The sequence below is a fragment of the Ptychodera flava genome, chromosome 7, assembly GCF_041260155.1.
Source record: "Ptychodera flava strain L36383 chromosome 7, AS_Pfla_20210202, whole genome shotgun sequence".
Lineage (NCBI taxonomy): Eukaryota > Metazoa > Hemichordata > Enteropneusta > Ptychoderidae > Ptychodera > Ptychodera flava.
The window spans coordinates 44,968,671-44,992,019 of NC_091934.1; the positions used below are offsets into that span (position 1 = coordinate 44,968,671).

The window sequence follows — 23,349 nt, forward strand, 5'->3', positions numbered from 1 at the left end:
AACCTTTGACCTTAGACGTCATAGATAAGATGTGACACAAGGTCATTGTGTGTAACATGGCCCGAAACAGGAAAACCCTCTTCTTATAAAACTCGTAGAATTATTTTGTTCATGAATGCATTTTTATTAATCATAAATTAATTTCCTGAGCCTCTTTCTTTGAAATACTCAATGTAATCAATTTTAAAAATAATACATTGGGAATCTCATATGGCAAGCCAAACGTTGCAATATTCTTGAAAAACCTGTTTTGTTTTTGTAAAAAGCCATTTTCTTTGTGTAAAAACGCATTTTCGTTTTGCAAAAATTCATTTTCTTTGTGTAAAACATATTTTCTTTGGTAAAATCATATTTCCTTTGTGTAAAATCCATTTTTCTTTTTGTAAAAAATATTTTCTTTTTGTAAAAACTATAATTCTTCTTGTTAAATTTTTTTTGGTAAAAAACATTTTGTAATAGGCCTGACAATTTTCTTTTTGTACACAAAAATTATGGTTGTAAAACCTATTTTCTTTTTTTACAACACATTTTCTTTTTGTACGAGTCTATTTTCTTGTTGTACAAATCTATGCTTGTATTCCAAAACGGTCACTCATTGGTCACGTGTCACATCTGTTTGTGCTCGTCCACCCCACGTTTCTCCGTAAAAACGTATACTTTTTATTCGATATATCTTTTTTACTACTATATAATAAAAAGTTCACGGGTTGCACACTGTCGCCCAGCTGTGGCGGTGACCCTTGACCCAAGCGCGTTCGATAGACGCCACTAGCAAAGCACCCCTGCAAAATACTGTGGATAGTGAATTAACCTTTCAGTGAAATTCCAAAATCCATTTATTGTACACAAATCCATTTTAACCACTCTAGTCTAATTAAGTACATTAATATGAATCATTAAGAGTACATAAATACACAAATTTATCTAGTTTTTTATGGGAAAAAATTATTTACAGTTTCCTCATATATTTATTTATTTATTAGCCGTGTTCACAATAATGACATTGGCTCAGAAAGAAAGAGAAGGGGAAGAAAATGTATAACACTGAAAAGTTTTCAGATTCACTTCATTCACATTATAAGCTTACTACAGCCTAGTGAATAAACATTTTCAGTGAAATTCCAAAATCTAAATTCTTGCACACACACCCATTTGTAACCACCCCTAGTCCAATCAAATAATATTTACAAACACGAACCCTACTTTTTTCTCTAACTTTGCAGGGATGCAAAAATCTACATTTTTGGTCATAACGTTTTGTCAATATTTTCTACCGAATGATGGCTGAAGCAAGCTCGCTAAGCTCGCCAAATCGTACAAAGTATCAAGATTTCGCTTGGAGGAGGTACTTTTGCTTTGTTCAGCGCAGCTTTGTATCTTTTTTTGTTACCTAAATATCTCAAAATCAGATTGGTAAAACCAAAAGGAATGTATTAAATTGAAGCGAGCGTAAAAATCGCTCTCGGAAAAGGTGTACGTGAAAAGTGACCGTTTCAGGTAGAAAACGACTGCCAAACGACAAGTGAACTTGTGACATCATCAGAACATGATAAGAGCCCGATGAAAGTGGTGACGTATCCGTTCATATCCAGACATATTTTACTCACATCATATTTATCCTGATCAGTGTGCTAAGCCCGCTTTCAAAAAAAGTGGTGGGGGGGGGGGGGGGGCTGGAGGAATTCAGGGGGGATTCGAAAATTTTTGGGGTAGTCGAGGGGGGGACTTGAAAGTTTTGCTCTGCCTATAGGGGGGGACCTGAAAATATTTTGACTCCCAACATTTTGATGTCGTCCAATGGTTCTAATGTTAGTAATAATTAAACAAAATCTAGAACCGTTTTGTCATATTTTGTCTTTAATCTCGAAAAAGTCTAAAAATGTATGAATGCCATTAAATTTTCGTAGAACAAGTTGGCCTTGTAATGGGGCAGGAGCTACAACTGTTGATAATTTTTCAATATTTCTATGCAATGTATCAAACACAGTTTCTTGGTGTCTCTCTACAGCATGCTGAAAAACACAATATTCAGTTTGTCAACAAAGCCCGTTTGTCTAAATATTGGTGATAATTGAATGATGCAAATGCACGGTACACGTAGGCTGTGTTGGCAAGCTGAATACTGGATAGCTCAACATTCTGTAGGGAATAGAACAAGAACACAATTGTATAAACTGAACAAAAATATTGTCAAAATAAAAAGTTAATACAACTACTGCCCTGCTACTACATACTGGCAGTGACAGTGATACATGTAGCTCTGACTCTGATGTAGTTTAAGAAGAGTTTCGGTCATAGGACACTCAATTGACAGTGACATATACATCTACTTGTACACAAGATCCAGCCACTAGGGGACTAACAGTTACCATGGATTTTTGAATTCTGGCATATGAGAACAATCAAATATTAGAGAAAAAGATGGGGTCACCATAATTGATCTTATACAAATGTACGATGAAAAGTCAGTTTTTCTAAAATCACTTAAATCAATATATAAAATCATTCACTTCAAGTTCATGCAGTGAATGAAATTTTCACATCTCATTGTACCAATAACACAAAAGTAAAACTTTGAACAGTAAAGACTCTAATTAAATGGAAAAATGTGTGACTAAATGGAATGTTTTATTTTTTACAAATTTGCCATTATTACACCCAAAATTTCTGAGATTAAAACATTAATTTCATGGAATATTTTAACCTTCCAGTATTGTCAATTTTGTAAAACATTTAATAAGTGGCATCTAAGTTGTATATGTCTTGTACTTTTGAAAAAAAAAATTGGTAGGTCACTGTGCTCATTTTTTCACAATTTGGTTAAACATAGCTAGGAATACACAATTTTCATACTCTCTCATGATTGTCATTTTGTGTGCTTTTCAGCTGGTGCCATTGAACTCAAGTCGGCTTAGACTGAGAAATCCAAAAAGTTCACTGATGCATTTAAAAATGAATCAATTTAAGAACTTGCCCTGGGTATATGGCTCTACAACCTACTGATAAGAGAAAGTGTTGCACATTTACGTGCAGAACGACATATGCGGCTATATGGTAATTTGGGGGGGACTTGAAAATTTTTGAGGGTATTGAGGGGGGACTTGAAAATTTTTGAGGGTATTGAGGGGGGGGGATCTGAAAAAAAAATAAGATTTCAATCGCGATTCCTCCAGCCCCCCCCCCCTCACCATTTTTTTTGAACGCGGCCTAACTCATGCAAAATCTCTACTGGTCAAGCGAGCCAGCAACTTTAAAAAATCATTGGCCCTGAAGGAAATAAACTGGTCCGATCCTCTGGTCAAATCCAAATAGGGCCTATAGGCTAATTCAGATTTTTTATCCGCGTTCAGTAGGCCCTACAGGGACTTGGAACATTTGATTATATTACAAAAATATTTAAAATTTAATGACATACTAATTAGGGGTTACCAACTTCAATTTCGTTTTGCAAAAATCACTGTAATCAACCATTCACCACAGGTATCTCGAAAAGGGGTACCGACTACTTATGGACTTTTTAAACTCTCGTCTGTCTCGCGAAACTGAAATGAAAGTTTTAGAAATCGCAATTTTAGTCAAATTTCGGGATTTTCAACACACAATTCCTATACCACTATATTCCTGAAATTGTAGAGAACCTGGAGCCCTAAAATGACGCCCTTCTTCTTCCTATAGCGCGAGGACGGTGCAAAATAAGAAACGAGATCAAAATCGTGCAAGTCGGAAAGATTTTACTATCTAGGAGTAAGGGGAGAACCATTTGATTTCTGGGGGGGTATGGAGGATTTTGAGAAAAAAAAATTTGTCACCAGGTGCGAGAGAAGAAAAAAAAATTGATCCTGTCATGGCCTGAGAAAAAAAAATTGTCATAACAGACGGAAGAGAAAAAAAAATTGTCACAATGCACCAGAAATAAGCAAAATTTGGAAACCTTATTCTCATGTATTCTTTGCCGGCGCGCCGCCATAGGCGGCGCAAATGTTTTACCACAAGCAATTCTTATGTTTCTTTTCCCAGCACTTATGATATAAGCATGCACTACATAGGTCTACTTTACACCTCAGTACACTCAATGTTTTCCTTCCCTTTTCTGACCCAAGAAATCATATTTCAGGATTTCTGTTGCAATATCTCAATGGCATAGGCACTATCTAAAGGGGACTATTTGACTTCTGTAAATTGTGAAAATTTAAAACACAGGACAGGAGTCAATAAACTAGTGTTAAAACCAATATATTATTTTCTCAATATAAATTTGTTAGAAAGATGTACCTTGACAATGAAAAATTGAGGAACAACAAATATAATGAAATACGATGTGTGAGCCTTGTTTTTCTGACCACAAACACCGGATCGCAACATACCATATTCAGGCTTTTCATTAGAAGCTGGCAGCTGGAGAAAGACACAAGAAGGTCACAGATTTTCCGTTCCTGTATATTCATTTGTCTTCAGTCTCTGGCAAACAGAACTGTTTCACAAATTGTATTGTCATTGTTTGGTTGTTGAATATTGTGACTCAAAAACTGATCATGCAAAAAATGTAAAAAACATCAGTGTTCAATGTCATTTTCAAACAGTTTTACCGAGTGCAAAATAAACTGAAACTCCTCTCAGATTGCACCATTAAACACATCAATTTCTCAAAATTTCCAATACGAGAGGGGGAACCCTCCTCTGTTCTCCCCTTGGGGTATTCTAACAGTTTCACTTAGTAAACAAATTAAAAAAACTCTCAGATTGCACCAGACTGCACCATTGCGCACATCAATATCTTAAAAATTTCCATGCAAGATAGGGGAAAGCCCCTGTGACACTTTCCCCCTAAGCCTCTTTCATGTTCTCCCCCTGTACTTTCAAATTCTGCCCGGTCAGATATCCTAGTGAAAACCCTGTCATAATATCCATCCAAATTAAACAATATACTATATGATTTGATACTGCGTGATCTTTTATATCTTTATTTTATTGTGACTTTGAATTTCATTTTGATGTGTTCACCTTTTTTGAACCATCATGAGATAACTGATGATAGTCTAGCAGGGTACATCAGGATTTGAAAGGTCTTTACTGTTGCTGTATTTGTAAATTTTACAATTACATGTATTGGTATTTAACTTTTCTAAGTGGGGGATCGGTCAAAATTTCAGAGTTAGAGAGGGAGGTTACTCAAATTCATCATGGTTGGCGAAGGGGGAGGGGGGTCACTCGAAATTTCGGAGTTTCAGGCCGTAAATAATGACGGCTCCTTATATACAACGCATTACAAACTTGATGACCAATAAAAAAAAAATTGCACTGCTACTCCATTTGGAAAAAAAAATTGATGCAGGTCTGACAGTAGAAAAAAAAATTGCTGTCACTCTGACAGGGAAAAATATTTGCTCCCATACCCTCTTCCTCCATACCCCCCCCGAAATCAAATGGTTCTCCCCTTAACCAATGCTACAACATAAGACCAAGACACCAAAGGTTGGCAGTATTCTTTATTGGCAATACACATATCATAGCCAAACGTATTAAAATAAAATAAACCAAAGGAAGAAGAACCCTGTGCTGAGCCCAAGACACCCCTACCCCTGTACCTGCCCCTGGGGACGGATATTTTGTGCAGCCCCCTATGCCTGGAACTGGCGCGTATGGACGCGCCGGGCGCGTGCGAGTGACAGAAATTTTGAAACATGTGTGCTACATTTTCCCACTAACATAGGGAGTACATTGATTACGTGTTATAAGCAAAATGGCTGACCGCAGGAAGCCTAAGCAAAAGAAAAAAGATGTGAGTATTACTGATACTTTTCTGTTCTTACGATTTTTGTCGATGATTTTGGTTCATAATAGCACATTTAGTCAAGTTGTGTGTTTTACTCCCAACACATGATTTCTTGCGAAGCAAATTATGAGTGACTGCAGGCATGATACGGATGTGGCCTAGAATCTTGAGAGACGTCGACCAGACTGTCTGGGCACAGCAGACGGACACGCAGACGTGCTTCCGTCTGCAAGTGGGGAAGGGGTCCAGACTCTTCGCACCAAAACCAGTTGCCCCACACAACTTCGTCCCAAAACCATTTCGCACCAAAACCACCTCGTCCCAAGTACTACCTCGTCCAACGCCACTTCGCCCCAAGTACCACCTCGTACTAAAACCACTTCGCTTACCGTCAATTCGTCCTAAATCATCGATGTCACGATGTATCATTACGTTGTTTTTACCTGCAACTTGGCTACCACGAACCATTTATTCTTCCATGAAACCATACCATATATTAGAAAAAAGAAACACGCAAACTACTAAATGGTACATTTCAGGTACCGTGTGCGGTATTGCACGATGCGATGTCATTTTCTCGAAATGTGTACAATTTCAAGATTTCAGTCCTGGGATGGTAGAAAGGTGATTAAAACTTCACTGCAGTGGTTGGTTATTTTCAGCTTTTAACGGTTACCGATAAATTGGGGAGTAAAGTCGTGTTTTTTTTCGGGTCGCAATGGTTTTGGGCGACGTGATTTTTGGGGCGAAGAGGTTTTGGTACGAGGTTGTTTTGGTGCGAAATGGTATGGGACGAGATGGTATGGTGCGAAGTGGTTTTGGTGCGAAGTGTCTGGGAACCGTGGGGAATCTGTATGAAAGGAAAGCCAAGTTAGTTTTCAAATGTAACAGCTGCGCTGTTAGATTCTAATAATCGTTCCTCGTTTTGTACCCGTCATCTCTTCGCTGGGCGGAAGTTATTCTGATTGCTGTGCACTTGTGTATCTGGACAGATTGCGCCAAAACGGTAATCATTGTGGTGTACACATTTACACGGAAAACGTTATTTTCACAGACAACCCAGTTGAATAAAAGGATGACCTTTCAAAACTGAAATGCCCACTCGCCCAAAGATTTTTACGATCATATGAAGTTTTAGGAGTAATGATTAAAGACGCAATGAATTTCACAAGGCCTTGTGTTTGGTAATATAATAATGTCACACAATTTCTCCCATTCCAATGTTGCATATTAAACCAACTCGCTTAAAATAGATGGGACGGTATATAACGAGACAGAAACCGAAACCATGAAATAATTAACTGTAATGTAAACATTTTAAGTCAATATATTGCTACCAACACGACCACACGAAAATTAAGGCAAGGCATATTAGATATATTAAACAGTGCCTGATATAAATTGTAAATTATTGTTGAGAGGTCAATCAGTAAATCAAATACAGACAGAACTACCATTTGAAACAATCAATGTCTTACCTGAAAAGCAGTGATAGAAATATTGCAAAGAATTTTTAAATGCTCGGACTTTTCGATATTGATGGAGACCATCACCAGTTTGTCATGATCAGTCTGACCCTTGACCAAATCAAGCAAATGAATGTTAATTTTCTTTCATGGTTTCGTTTTGAAAAATAATCTAACTTCTCTCTATGTCTCACTGAGGTATGAGACAAAAAGAGGGAAGGTTTGTATCCGTTCCATACATGTTGACATGTTTGCTTGTTCAGTGTATCATGTCAGTTGTGGTGGTATTCAGCTGTGACAGTGATGCAATTAAGCTTTGCTTGACATTGCAGAACACACAAGAATCCGTATGTGTAATACTTTTCTGTAATATTGAAGATGTATAAAAACTGATAACTTTTTGAGAAAAAAATATTATGAGTATTATCTTATCTTATGCAACTCTTTCCTGAAGATGACAAACAACTTCAGGCCAGACTTGCACAAGATAGGAGACTTCTCATATATTTTTTTTTAAAAAGTTAGCCGTACAAATAGCAAAGCATCTGACATTTTCTTTTCTTATATATTTCAGAAACCATAGAAGTTTTCACCGTAATAACTTGTACATTTGTCTTCAGTGTAGACATTTTATATCAGAAAAATTTAAGTAGAAGTATTCAATTCACACAAAGGCTGAAATTTTCTGTCAACTGAATATTGGTCTTGCAGACTAACTGAACCCTAGAGACCATATTTGTTATATTAGGTTCTGCTGTTTTACTTGTAATGTTCTGATCTGCAGGTTTGTCCTTCAACATACTGTATGTAATGTTTATCTCAAGGGTCTATTTTCATTATCTTTACTATTTCAACACATATCTTTTCTGCGGAAACAAAAATATTCTAACATAGCACATGTGCATGGCATCACACTTATTCAATGTGCACTCTCTGTGGATAACATCACTTAATCTGTAATCTGGAGATAACTTTGGCCTTGTTATGCAAGAGCTAGTTAAAACTGTGTGTGAGCATGGTGGCTCTGTCAGCACTTTCTGTGCAAGGGAAATTAATTCTTTGGTATTTCATCAACTCATTATTGGCACATTTAATTTTCTGGTTATTATTGAGCAAATTTTGCAAGTAAAAAGGAATAAAGTACAAGGTAGCTGTTGTATGGATGTGTGTTTATTATTAGTCATCACAACTGAAGGTTGTGTGCCTGTGGGTGAACTAATTTGCATATTGAAGTAAACATGGTCACATGATCAGGAACATGTGGCACCTGTTTTATCGGGCATATGGTCCCTGTTTTCGTTGTTTATATTGTTACATTTGGTCAATTTTCTTAAAACTCAATGTACATGATTTATATGATGTAGTGATCACTCTGCAGTTGTTATTCGTAATACACTATTGGGGTTTTTTTTGTCAAAAACTGAGTATTAGAAGTGAGGCTTTATTTCAAATATTGAAGTAATGGCTGTATCTATACTGAAATCCCTGTGTCTATATTTATATCTTTTCATCAAAATGCTGCATGGGACTGCAGACTTGTTGCAAACAGTGTACATTATTGTGGAGAATTCTTTACTGATGCATTCATCACAAGTTTTGCAAAATGTTCACAGACTACAAGAACAAGTTTATCTATTTCCATTCATTGCAATAATATCATAGCAATATCTTTGGCAAATGTGAAATTCTATGTGGAAGCAGTGTTCCATCCAAAATGAAGAAATTCACTTTTAAATGGAATGTGCTTCCCCTCTTGATAAATTGATTACATTATACATATGTTTTCTTGTCAGCTTGTATAATATTCAGTGGTAGACTTGTTTGTTGTCAAAATCTTACTTTACAATTATGTTTAATTTGGTTTCCAAATTCAACGTACATATAAAGTAAATAAATAATAAATATTAATAACTTGTCTTGTTTAGGGAAAGTTTTGTATTGACGCATTTAATTTTCCATGGTGTTACGTTTCCACAATTGTATATTCAGAAAAGTAGGAGAGATCCTGTTTGTGATGCACCTCAGGTATTGCTGCTGTTTCTCATATTTTAATATTTTAGGGGGAACTGATAGCTTGAAAGCTGATATCCAAACTTTGATCCTAATATCATAAATGTATTTTAACGTGTAGCTGTTCACCCCCTTGAACAAGGCTATTGATGAGTGTTGACAGATTGTAAATTGGATGCCAATTAGTTGAAAAATCCTGCGCAACTCTTTGCTTGCGCATGGATTTGGCTGCTCGTCTATGTAATTTTCCATAGCTGTGGTGGCAGCAAAGTCAAAATCAGCATATAAAAAACAGAAAACTCATCACCACAGTTATGGATTCAGAGCTGTGTAGAGCCTAGATTTGACTGTACAGTATCCCTGTTCACCCTAATTTCCTGTAAACAGTTCCACACTCCCATCAATGGCGATGGGATTGGGCCAAACCATTGTGGTGAAAGGGTCCGACACTGTGATGGACAACAAGTTCCATCAGAAAGTACAGCACCGAACAGAAAGCTTAATTGTCTAGACAAAGTAAAAATACTGCTTCTCAAGAGGGCTATAATATTACAAATAAAGAAAGCGTAATTATGATTCAAATATCATGTATCTGTGAGGAATATAAAAATAGAAAAAAATAGAGTGACATTTGAATTAGACAGTATGACCATAATCGCCAGATTAAAATGACTGCCCATGGCAAAAGATTAGTCAAATATCTGACCTTTACTGTGAGATTAAAAATTTTTAAATATAAAATGTGCGTATCGTCTTCCCTCATTAACTTTTTATAGAAGATTTAAAATTAGGAAATTTGCCAAAACAAAGCATTTGTTATTTGTGATAATATTATTCAGCGCTTGTATTAATTGATATAAGCATGCCTTAGTGGCATCTGTCAGGTGAAAATTGAAAATTCATCTTTTTAATTTTTCTGTATGTGGAAATAGAATCTTACAAGGAAGGAAGTAATCATTTTGTATCAAGAAGAGTATGGCATTTGTCTTTATGCTACAGTGACATTCCATTGTCTCAAGAATGTGCCTCGGGGACAGATATTCAGACTCTCAAACTTTTACAATTCTTTCTAATCTACCATTTGTGAGGGCTCATTTTAAAGCTCTTGGAGTGAGAGAAATTTTCACCCCCTTAGATTTTTGGAAATCGCTGTTATCAAACTTTGCACAGCAACCCATAATTTTTATTCTTGATATGGTGAGAGAAAGGTTGAAAGTTTCATTGAGGAAAAGTTTTACCGAAAAGTATTTGTGTATTACTTTGAAGTGCCTGCTATCATGAGGTAGTTCATACCACAAAAATTAAAGACACATTTTAACTCAAATTTCCTTCAAGGAAACTTTAAACCATTCTTTTCCAAGTTCAAGAATAATCATCAGGTCACTGTACAAATTTTGGTACCAGAGAAACAAATTACTCAAAATTTACCAACTCTTTAAATTCAAAATGCTGCCATCCCTGTGTTGTCTTTTCTATGTGGGGTACAATTCTTCATTTTCACAAAAATAGGCCTATGAAATCCGTATCTCCTGCATGAGCTTCAAAATGAACCTCAACAAGTGGTAGACCACAAGAATATTGTAAAAATTTGAGAGTGTTAATATGTCCAACTTTTGATGATTTTTTTTCACTATTTTGTGTGTCAGCTACAAGTTCTTGATCTACTTCCTACAAGCATGTTGGAATACCAACTATTTAGCTCATCAACTTAGCATCTATATGTAAATGTATACAATGTACTATTATTGTTTACACTTGAATTCTAGTCCCAACCAGAATTCATGGGTCAACAATCGTCTACACACGTATAGGCTGCATTGACAAGCTGAATTCTATGTATCTCAACATGCTTTGGTGAGTAAGACAAGAAACTATTGAGGACATTAAAAATATAGGTGAAAAGTCATCAAAAGTTACAGGTACTGGCCTTGCTGTCCCTTTAACTGAAGAGCATTTTACATATTACATGTCCTGGAATAGGACTTTCTCAAAGAAATATTCCAGAAATTCTGAAGATGACTCAAAGAACTCAGAAATGGTGCAAGGTACAGGCCACTCTCATCGGGTAGTGCTTCAGGATTATGCTTGCAACACAACATAACCATTTAATATTTGAACTCACAATTACTTTCAACCCTTCAACCTGTAAAGAGGTTGACAATTACATTGATAGCAATGGGTTGTGGCCAAACCATGGTGGTGGAAGGGTTAAGTTTCTGATTATTTTTAGAAAAAGTAGACTATCTGGTATTTACCATCTTGTATTTACCACTTGATATTTACCATTCGGCATTTCATGCAGCTACATTTCTCTGCTGTGTTTCCGATCATAAATCCTTGCCTCAAGTCTGCAAATATGGTAATATTTGTCATCCAGAAATTTCTTTGCCTTAAAAGACTCCATACAGGAATTTCTAAAAATATCTTCTTGAGTCAGACCTAGACAAGTACTTGTGTTCTGTGTAAAATTTTGAAGGGTAAAAAGTGAATACTGGAATCAGGCTGCAGTTCTCCAAATTGGCTGAGAAGGATATCACTATGAACCATACCATGGTCAATGTAGTATGTGCCTACAAATACAATGTGACAGACTTGAACTTTTGCTCAAACTTGCCTAAATCATGAAAGTTTCAAATTTCTCTTACAAAGCAAGAATAAAATAAGGGGCCATCTTGCAAAGTTTGGTGCTGGAGAAACAAATAATTTAACATTTAATGATATTTTCAATTTAAAATGGCTGCCATCGCTGTGTTAACTCTATGGAGAAAAAACACATTTTGGATTTTCGAAAAAACTAAGAGAGTTGAAATGTTCTTACTCAAAGAGCTTTAAAATGAGCCCAACATGTGGGAGATAAGAATAGAATTGTAAAAATGTTGGGAGTCAGAATATCTGTCACCAAGGCACGTTGTACCTTTAAGCACTGCAGCTATGGGGTTCGTATTTCTGTAGACCATCTTAAATATCAAGCTTTCATATTTTCAATTTTAATTTATCATGAACCTACAGATGCTATTTGAATGTGTCATTGAACCGTTGACTAAAATGAACAAATGAAAACACACTGGCAGTGAGTGGTGCATTATCATGTACTTGACTCAATTTGCATAGCAATATTGAATTTCTTGTACGTTTATATTTGATAATTTATAGCCAGTAGCTGTCCTGGTTGTAAATGCAATATCTGTATTCAAAAAGCATATATTTATATATAGATGTATACTGGTATATAAATATAAATATGTACAAGGACAGTGATAGTGATATGATTTCAAATTCAGAATGCATTAACTAAATATATACATATAAACATTATGAGAAATACAAGTGACAAACTTAGGTGAATTTACCACCATTTGGTATAAACAGGAGTGCCATTTTTCACATCTCCCTGTTCCCCCCCCCCCCCCCCACTCTTTAAGAAAGGAGGTAGAGCAGTTCAGACCAGAAACAAGCAACCTTGTGTGAGTGTTTACATGTGGCCAATAGGTCATTGACCTTTGAACAATTTGCGCATTAGGTATCGTTCCTAATTTTAAGGGTGATCGTGAGAATCAATTACATGTACTATCAGCTGTATCAAAGTAGTTTGGTTGTGGTCTAATAACAGAAAAATGCTTCGATAATAGAATGCGTAGAATTTGATTTCAAATTTGCTGGAATGTCTGTTTTCAGACACCTCTCTTTAGACAACCCTGGAATATTGAACCCTTGTGTGCAGTGAAACTTAATTAATGCAAAAGTCTGCATGCTAGGGGGTTCAACAGCTGTGCATAATAACCACTCTAAACCAAAACACAGGGCAGCCATCAAATTCATTGACCCATTTGGATATCAGAATTGTTTTAAATTGCAGAAGCTTTAAGCTTAATTTTCTTGACAGAATTACTTAGCAATGGTCAGAGAAATCAAATCATCATTGAAACTGTTCACGCCCTGTTCCCAGTAAATTGGTCTATACTCACTATTAATAATGATAGGTTTAGGCAAACCATGGTGGTAGAAGGCACAATATTATCTACTTATGCATTTAAAAAACTGATGTACACTGTAGGAACTATTTCACACATCCCATAAAGAGAATAAAGCTCAAATTCATGTTCTTTCAGGCCTTAATTTTCCCATGCATATGGAAATGCCATGATGAAGTTTATTTGGCCATTCTCTGTTTATAGTACAGTAAATTTGTGTATATTATATATGTGCTGTGGTACTTGTTTCTTCTGTACTTGCATTATGTGATTGTCACATGATTAACATGTGATGTACCAATGATTACAGGCTGGCAAAACAGATGAACCAACCAAAGAAGAGACAGCAGTTGCTAAGCATCTCCGATTCAACCTTGAAACCAAGAAAACCACTGTAATGGGACAGCCAGCCGAGTATTTCACAGGTATAAAAAATAATGTAATTTTTGAGATATTTTTATGACAATTTTTTCCACTTTTAATTGAAATGCTCAAATTCTATAACGAATTATTAACTATACATGTCATAATATAGGTGGTGTACTACAGTTCAACAATACTTCGGTTCCTCTCTCTCATTTTGAACCAAATGTAGACATAACCAGTGTGCCCTCTAAGCCAATATTGAGGGGCCATGATGCACACAAGTTGCCTGTGATGTAAGCAAATATTTTGGTTGACATGTTAAGATATAGCGCTGACACAAAGAATGTTCCACAATACCTCAAGGTGACGCAAAGTTTTCAGAAGGACACATGGTATCTTAGCAGGCACACTGATACACAAAATTTGCAATTTCCTTTATTCCCACTATACATCGATATTAGTTGTGTTTAACAAACAAAATTATCTTAATCAACAGTCAAGTATCCAAGCCTGCTTCATAAAGATCTTTCAGAAATTTGCATAATGTTAATTGTTAACCAAGGATTGGGAGATGTTGTATCCTAATTTACCAGCACGACAACTTTGATGGCATTATTGCCTCCCAAAAACAGAGAATAGGTTGTCAATTTGTCTCATTCCTGCCAAAAGGAACACCCCTAAATATACCATATACAGATTTATATTATTTCTTTCAAAGCTGCAAGTTTAACACCTCTTTCATACCAACCCATCTCATCATGTAAGTCTTACCAACCATAGAATAGGACCATAGCAAACCTTTGTTTCGAAAGGTGTAAAGCTCAGGCTCCCAAAACAAATTACATAAATTTTAGGTTCTTTCGTTCATCATTTCATAACGTGTACATCAAGTCTCTTTTCTTTTCATTTTTGGTGAGCTCAAATAAATTTTAATCATAGTCTACTTTTTCCTAATATTTAAACAAGTGTAACAGAATGTAAATGATTCACAGTATGAAAGAGCCATAACCTCATAGACTCTGTGTGTTACGCTACTTTCTTTGTTACCTGTGAAATGTTGTAAAAGACATATTATTATACACCTACTGCCGTAACCTATGGGAGTTTGACCGTCCAATAACTTTCCGTATTTTGTATAGTACACGGAGTCCCGAATACGGGAGACGCGCGACGCGCCTGTTTGGGGTTTGTAGCAATTTTATTTAAACAATCGCGCGCGTTCCACTCATATCGCACGTGCCGCATCCCTCAAAATTTACCATAGAATTAGTTTATACGGATGATTAATGGAGGGAGGTGTATAATAATAGGGTTATACACAAAATACGGCCCTGTATGGACGAGGGCTCAGTGAGTGACGTATTGGACGTGCCGAACCCCTATAATATTTGGTAGTCTGTATAAAATGAATATTATGGTGATCTCATACCAAAACGGTAAAGTCAAGGAAGAAAACAAACACAGGAATTCACATCACCATATTGTAATGTTGAGTTTGAAGACAGAAAACAAAACAATCTGTGTACTCAGTCTTATGAGATACTGTTTGTTTTGATTTCAGCTGCCAAGGCTGTGGATCTGTTGCTGGACTCCAAATGGGCAAAAGGTGGTGAGGATACACAGTTTACAACCAGACAATCAGTGGTTGATTATTTGAATAGGTGAGTTGATTATTTGAATAGGTGAGTTGATTATTTGAATAGGTGAGTTGCAAAACTATCTAATAATTAGGATTTTATCCTTTTCTTTCCAAAGTCTATCCCTTACAGCAAAAAAATAAAATTGTTTGAAATTTTCTTTTATCTGGTCTAATGCCCAAAAGAACGATTTATTGTACGAGTTTGTACATTTGGAATGCTGACATTAATTATCAAACAAAGTGAAAAAATGAATTTAATTTTTTCTTTTGATAGAGGTAAAGATTATGGACACAGTTGTTAGAAAGAGGTTTTCCTTGAAACACTGCAGCTGTGTGTACTCTGTACTTAATCCACAGGGCTCCCTAGGTTATTAGTTATTAGTGTAAAACTCGGCTTGTCCGCTAATCTCTACTTTTGCTGTACTTTGCTTTTCACAGTTTCCCTCCCAACCCCCGGGTGGACAGACTGTGCTTATAGAAATCGATGTGTATGAAAGGATTTTGGACATTAAATATTTATGTGCATGAATTTGTTATACAAAGTACAGTTGATTCAGTTTGATTATTGCATCAATGATGAGGGAGGTTCTTTTTAAACAATTTATTTGTATTCCTTTAAAACCATGATGGCTTTTTTCAAAGAATATCTACACAGGGTTTATTTCAGAAGAAAAAAGAAACATTTGATATTTATTTGCACTCATGAAAAAGATCGAATTTATTGAAAATTATTGATATTTTTAGCTACTATAGACTATAGTCTATAGAAGCTATTGGGATGGGTATCCGTCCGGCGTCCGTCGTCAGTCTGTATGTATGTATGTATGTATGTCCGTTTGTGAGGCGTCCATCCACTCAAATATCTTGAGAACCGCAGTACTTACTGATTTGATATTTGTTGTGTAGATGAAAAATATGATTTTGAGAAACTATTTTTTTTAATTTTTTGATATTGTTGAAAATAGGCAAATTAATGCCAAAAAAGGTGTTTTTGGTAAAAAATCTTCTCTTCATAACCGCTGGTCAGACAGCTTTGTTATTTGGTATACAGGTCCCTAGGGGTAACCCAACTTAGATTTGTTCAAATTGTGATGAAATATGCAAAGGTGTATTTTTAAGGAATTTTTTTGTCATTTTGGTCAAAATTTGACTTACATTGTATGTAATTCTAGTACTGTATAAACCCTATCAATTCACCCAGAAAAAAATAATTAATATGATTTTAAATAATTGAATTTATTAGTAAACCATCGAAGCCAAAATAATTTTAGTGTAGAATTATCAGAAAGTTCAACCTTTTTTGACAGTTCATAATGAAATGCTTACCATCTTGGAGGATTAAAACATGTAAAGGCAACTTTCCTGAATCCCAACTTTGACATATTCTGAACCGTCATTTATTGTGCCCTGTATGTTATCTAAAAGAAATTGCTCAAAATAGTCAATAGAGATAAAGATAGAGATAGAGAAAGTTCTAATTTCCATTTATGGTTGACTTGGTAAGGATAAAATAAAATTACTTTTTGAGGAAAAAAAAAAAGTGGTCAAGTAAAAGAGTGGTCAGTAAAAGAGTGGTCAAAGTGATAGGGTTTTTACGGTAAAGCTGGGCTGAAGATTCCTCATGTGCTATTTATAGCAATTATGCAATCTGTGTAAACAGTGCAATGAAAGTTACATGATTCCTTAAAATGCTTTTGATGACCTTGAACTTCTTAAGTGTCAAACATTTGTCTCTTCAGTGTGCTTTCTCTGAGTATGTACAGTCTCAACTTATTCAACAGAACTCACTTACAATGTTAATCAAAGATATCCACCTTCTTCATCAATACATGTGTCACAAAAGGTTTATTCTCTACAAAACACAGCAGAGCTCTGTCAACTGTTGAGTTCCTTGTTTTTTCAAAACCGCTTGTCAGACAGCTTTAAAATTTGGTTTACAAGTCCCGAGGATGACCTTAGTGAGATAATTTCATACAGACAGGAAATACTTAATTTTGTATCCATGTCTATAGTAGCTTCAGGGACTTTGGCCCTATGTTTTGTGTTATTCATAAATACCAACTAACCATATAGAAAATATATAAGTTTTACAATGAGCACTCCATAGATCCAACATAAACCAACAGCACTGAAGTAAAATATTCTCACATTAAAAAAGCATTCTGCCCCAGGTTTAAAACTTTATTAAGCCATAAAGGATATTTTAAATGAACTAGCATAACTTAATTGGTATGTGAGCAACTGATGACAATCATATTGTAGACCACATGTTGCAACCACAGGAAGAGCAGAAGTTTATCAAAGGTCAGTTTGCAAAAGAAATCAGACAGGTCACTAATGCCTAATGATTGATTGATATTTTTTAAGTTAGCATATATTTTCTTTTCGTTTCAACATTCAACCATGCTATATATTCAAAATCAGAATGATGTAGCTATTTCTCTAGTGACAAGAGAGAATTCAAACACTTCATGTTATTAGATGATATATGAGTCCAATAGGAAGATGCTTGTTGGTACGGTAGTTTTTAAGAGAAATTTTTTATGTTTATTATCATCACAGCCAGGTTTGAATTCAACATGCCAACTGTGACAGTTTAATCTTTAAACCTGTGGTTCATGCCTAGAAAACAAAAGACTTAAACTGTGAAAATTGGGAATTTTATTGTCTCCTACAGAGATAACACAGGGATTGCAGCCATTTTAAATTTCAAATTTGGTAAAGATTGGAAAATTGGTTTCTCTAGTATCAAAATTTGCATGGTGATTATTGATTTTATTCTTGATTATGAAAGAGAATGGTTCACACTTTTATTTTAGGAAAGTTTGAGCAAAAGTTTACATCGTTTGTTTTCTAGGCACAAACCACAGGTTTGAAGATTAATCTGTCACAGCTTTATGAACTCCATAAGCTTCAGAAAGATATTGTAAAAGTTTGAGAATCTGAATATCCAACCAGGAGGTCTATTCCATCTTAACCCTTTGAGTGCCAAAGTCAACTTTTGTTGCCTTGATGGAATATATGTCGCCACAACTTTTTCAGATGTAGACAATTTTTTTCAGAATTTCCCAAAATTTTGGTCAAAGATCGTAACAAATGAAAAGTTGTGGCCATTTCGTCCAAAACAACCAAAATAAAATAAAGCAAATTCATAAAAATTGGTAAAATGTTACACTGAAATTTTGTCGGGAAAAATTACAGCGCTCAAAGGGTTAATCATCGTGCCCTTTAAGCCAAATGGATGCACTGCAAAGCCTACGATGTTCTCTAAGATGTACTGAGAAAGGGATGATAAAGAAAAAATGTCTTCAAATTCTTGTATTGAAGAATAGAGGTTTGTACATCAGACTGAATACCACCTTTGATCTTTTCTTTCATTTACATCTGACTTTGCCATAGAAAACAACAGGGTTGTACAAAATACATAGTGGTATTTAACCTGCTCACCCCTAATTCACTGTAAACAGGTCCATAATCACCATTGATAACAATGGGTTTAGGCTAAACCATGGTTGTGAGAGAGTAAACTCTTTCGAAGAAAAATGGTTGCAGCAGTGTTGTTGCTGGTGCCGTTATTTCAACTCCCAACATTTTGTCTTACCTTGTACCATATAGGCTGCTTCAGAAAGGAATGTTTTATCGGGCGTTGAAGGTGATTAAAGAGCAGAAAGACAAGGATAAGGATAAGGATAAGGACAAGGAGAAAGACAAAGACAAGGAGAAAGTCAAGGAAAAGGAGAAAGAAAAAGAGAAAGAAAAGGAGAAGAAGGAAGGGAAAAAAGAGACTGTTGAGGAAAAGAAGTCAAAGAAAAAGAAAAAGGAAAGCAAAAAAGTAAGACAGCTAAATGTTTGAATTCTAATATTACCTTAGACTTAACACCAAACTATTGATACAATATAGCAATATGCAGGACTGTAGGCTATTTTGGTGACCCATACTTGACTTTTCATGATATTGCTGATGGTATTTAGAAGTCAAGTTCAATAATTGCTCTGTATGAAAATGCAAGTAAAAAATCAGTAAATATGGTTTGCTGTTCACACAGAGTAGTTATCAAATTGAGGAAATTCATGCCGAAGGAAATATCTTGATATTGGGACGTGTAGGCGTCATGAAAATAGTTTATTTCAAGTCAGCAAAACAGTTCATCTCTCATAGAAAACAAAAGCGACTACACTAGTTTACATACCTTGTCAGTGTCAACCCTTTAGACGTATTTACCAGAGACCTTGGCTTCTTTTTCATTCAGTTTTCTGCTAGTACTGGTAACAATTCTTTTTTACAGGAGGCTGAAGATACACCAACTCCATCCGGTAAAAAGCTGAAAGCTGTCAAGAGGAAATTTAAACTGGAACCGCATGATGATCAGATCTTCATAGATGGTAGTGATGTAAGTGATCTTTTTGAATTGCTATAGTCAGTGAATCCTTTAGTCAGTGATTAACCCTTTGAGCGCTGTAATTTTTTCCCGCCAAAATTTTCGTGCAACATTTTACCAATTTTTATGAATTTTTATGAAATATTTTTGATAATTTTGGATCAAATGGACATTTCATTTCATTTGCTACAGTTTTCTCTCAAAATTTCAGCAAAAATCTGGGAAAATTGGCTAGGGTTTATTTTCTGAAGGTAGGGGACAAAAATAGATTATGGCACTCAAAGGGTTAAACTACTAAAAAAACCCTATCAATTCAACCAGAAAAAAAAATAATTACAAATAATTGAATTATTAAGAAATCAACGAAGCCAAAATAATTTTAGTGTCGAATAATTAGAGATTTCCACTTTTTTGACAGTTCATAAGTGATATGCGTACCATCGTGGATGATCAAAACATATAAAGGTGGCTTTCCGGAAGTCCCAACTTAGACATATTCAGTATGGTACATTTTATTGTTCTGTGTATGTTATCAAAAATAAATAGTTCAAACAGTTTGTCATGATTGGTTGGTCGAATTGATAGAGATTGAGAAGCCCCAATTTCCATTTGTGGTCGACTCGATGACGTTAGAATAAAATTATGCTTTGAGAGAAAAATAGGGTGATTGAATTGATAGGGTTTTTCACGGTATTACTAGGTCCTCACTTCCTTACCTTCTGCAGCAGCGTAGCGCCATTCTTTGAGATATGAGGAGGTCCAGGCATATAAACATAAAGTTGATGTAGTATAGATTTCTTCTGTCTAACCTTTTACATTTGCCAGTTTATTAGTTTTGTATAAATCATTGTGATCTCTTCTGTGCATTGACTTTACTATGATGAGGTTTGTCAATTCAAGAAAGTTTATGATCGAAAAAACCCTATAGAGTTGCTTCCTTCTCACTTGAAGAAAATGTCTGTATCTAGCAATTCATGATTTAGTTCAATATTCAGTTTGTTTGATAGGGAGTGCTTTACTTCCAATATAACTCCTAATGATTTTAATTTTTTTTTGCCTAGGCGTATGTTTGGGTATTTGATCCAACTCATCCCAAGACATTTATCATGGGCCTGGCATTAGGTAATGTAAGAAATATTCTGATACAAATGTAGAGCTGACAATATCACTTTCAGATCCACCAGCCCAGCCTGAGTTTTCAGTTACCAACTAGTCATCGTTATAGTTACAAACTGAAAATGTACTTATAATTCCAAGGAAAGTAAACTAGCCTAGCCATCAGAACTTTTAGCTCAGGTATAATACTACTAGCCCAGTCGTACATATTACCAGTTCAGTCATAAGAAGTAATTACCATGATTTTCTTATCCCCTTGGTGGTTGACAGTGGGAAGTTGAAAGATTTGAAAGTCCTATGTCTGGAACTTCAGGATAGTTTCCTCTGGCATAAAAAGCTGTGTGTGCCTGTGTCAACTCATTTTAAAGCTTGCTAAGTAAATATAGTTGTCATTGTCTTGTTTTGTGAAAATCTGATATTTTAATTATTTGCCCATCAAGTTATCGCAGGAATAGCAGCTTTTTTGAAATTTAACTATTGGTAAAATGAAGGTAACTTATTTCACTGTTACAAAAGTTTGTGCAGGACCTCTGATTTATCATTATTCCCTAAGAAAAGTGTGAGTAAAAGTGAAAATCTTTCAGTTTCCTCAGTTACCAGGTGCGTACAACTGTAAGAATGTTAGACAAGTAACCCTTCACTCAGACGTTATGCAATGCTAAAGCATTTGACACTTTCATTATTTTCCTACAGTGATTGGTGCAGCGGCAGTCTGTTTATTTCCACTGTGGCCGCCATGGATGAGACTTGGAACTTACTATGTCAGTTTAGTTGCAGCATGTCTTGTCGGATCAATCCTAGTCCTTGCAGTGTGTAAGTTATCCAACAACATTTCTACTCAGTATCTGTCAATTCTAACCCAGCCCGTTAAATCACTGCAGATTATTCGACTACAGAATTGTCTTCCTGACTTCAACAAAAAATTCCTTAACTTCCTGTTTAACTTCCTATAAACCCTTTCATCCCAGTTTTCCAGTGTTGAAGTCCAGCTTCTCTATTAAAATCATTATAGTGGACCAATCTAAGATGGTGAAAGGGATACGACACTATAACTTGATAATAAACTAGCTTGGACAATACAGTGATACAGGGTTATACTGCTATCTTCATTAATTATCCTTCATTCAGGCATGTGCTGCTTGAATCACCCATCTCAGGGTAAACAGGAATAGTTCCGCTGTAATTTCAAATGCAACTGTCAACTGTGTATTTAAGGATAGTGGTAAATAGCACTCCAATGAAGAGCGCCACCAGTGACATACATATGATAGCTTTTGTTTACACATCTCGTCAGCAAGTTGCTAAACCACATCCTCAGATATGGAAAAGTTTGCATTTTCTTTTATTGACATAAAGTTGTGGCTTTGTATTTCAGTCAGATGCATCTTGTTTGTCCTTATTTGGATGGTTACCTTCGGAAAACATCATTTCTGGCTTTTCCCTAATCTCATGGCGGATGTCGGTATTCTTGAGTCATTCAACCAGTTTACACACACAAAGTAGTCTCTTCAGAGCCAAAGACGGAAGATGGAAAAGAAAAAGAGAAAAGCGAGGAAGACCAACAAAATGAAGACAACCAAGAGGAAGAAGATGAGGAAGATGATCAAAAAGTCAATGAAAAAGATTCTGAAGTTGAAAAAGATGAAGAACCAGAAAGTGAAGATAAAAATATTTCAGAAAAAGAGGATGATGGCATTGGTGATGAGGATGAAGAAAATGATTTAAAAAGAAAAGATAGTAGTAGTGGAAGTGGGAGTGGAAATGGAGAAGGCTTTGTTTTAGTTGATGAGGAGGATGTTACCGCGGTAACAGAAGAAATGGAAGAGACAGACGTACAACAGTCGTGATAAGACTTCGATGAAAAATCTCACTTTTGCCGTCTTCTGTCGCAGGGTTTACAAAATCTCTGTCTTGCTTACTATGGTTCCATGCTCATCAACCAAAAAAACTTGAAAATGATTTCACAGCCGTTGAAATGTTCAACAAATGCAAATGTGTTTTTGACTGTAATGTTACAAGATACATGCATTCAGAAAGATGCAATGGGACCATGATTTCAGTTGTAATGTAACATCATCAACGATTGTATTGGAAGGATAGAAAGAAAAATTGAATTGTTTCTCTGAGTCTCCACTTCTACCAATGCCTTTGGAAATTTTTTTTTTTTTTTTTTTTTTTTTTGAAATTGCGACAAACATATACTTCCATGTTACAACTTTTTAGGGCATTTTTCTTGTGCATGGTTTTACAGGTTATTGCTTCCTTCAGGAGTATGTGGAAATGCTCAGAGTTAGTTCTGTCAACTCTACCCTGTATATGTAATGCTTCTATTTATGTGGACAGTTTGTAAAATCTAGACTCCAAGTCATCGGTAACATTGTCATTAGTGGGAGATTTCGCAAGCTCATAACAAACATTAGAAAATTTGGCTTGCCACCTTCTATAGCTTTGCCAAAATAATCAAAAGAATATTTAATCTTTTTTCTCAGCCTTAAAACTTTACCCAAAATGTTTCACACTAGAGAGTCCCTGTCAGTAGCTCCTTGCCTGCCATGTTTTCGGTGTATTACATTGCACATTTCAACCATGTCCTTTGTTCCGGCATTAAAGTCTTCTAGTTTCTCCAGAA

At 35.5% G+C, this 23,349-nt stretch overlaps 1 protein-coding gene across 1 annotated transcript; it reads left to right on the top strand.

Moving 5' to 3' along the window:
• The first annotated feature begins 5,708 nt into the window (after positions 1-5,708).
• Positions 5,709-23,349, top strand: LOC139137664 (translocation protein SEC62-like). The gene is given in 9 exon segments (XM_070705871.1): positions 5,709-5,779; positions 13,531-13,645; positions 15,148-15,247; positions 18,841-19,057; positions 19,512-19,616; positions 20,666-20,726; positions 21,414-21,533; positions 22,096-22,197; positions 22,200-23,349. Coding segments are annotated over 9 exon segments (1,227 nt in total). The 5' UTR covers positions 5,709-5,740; the 3' UTR covers positions 22,568-23,349.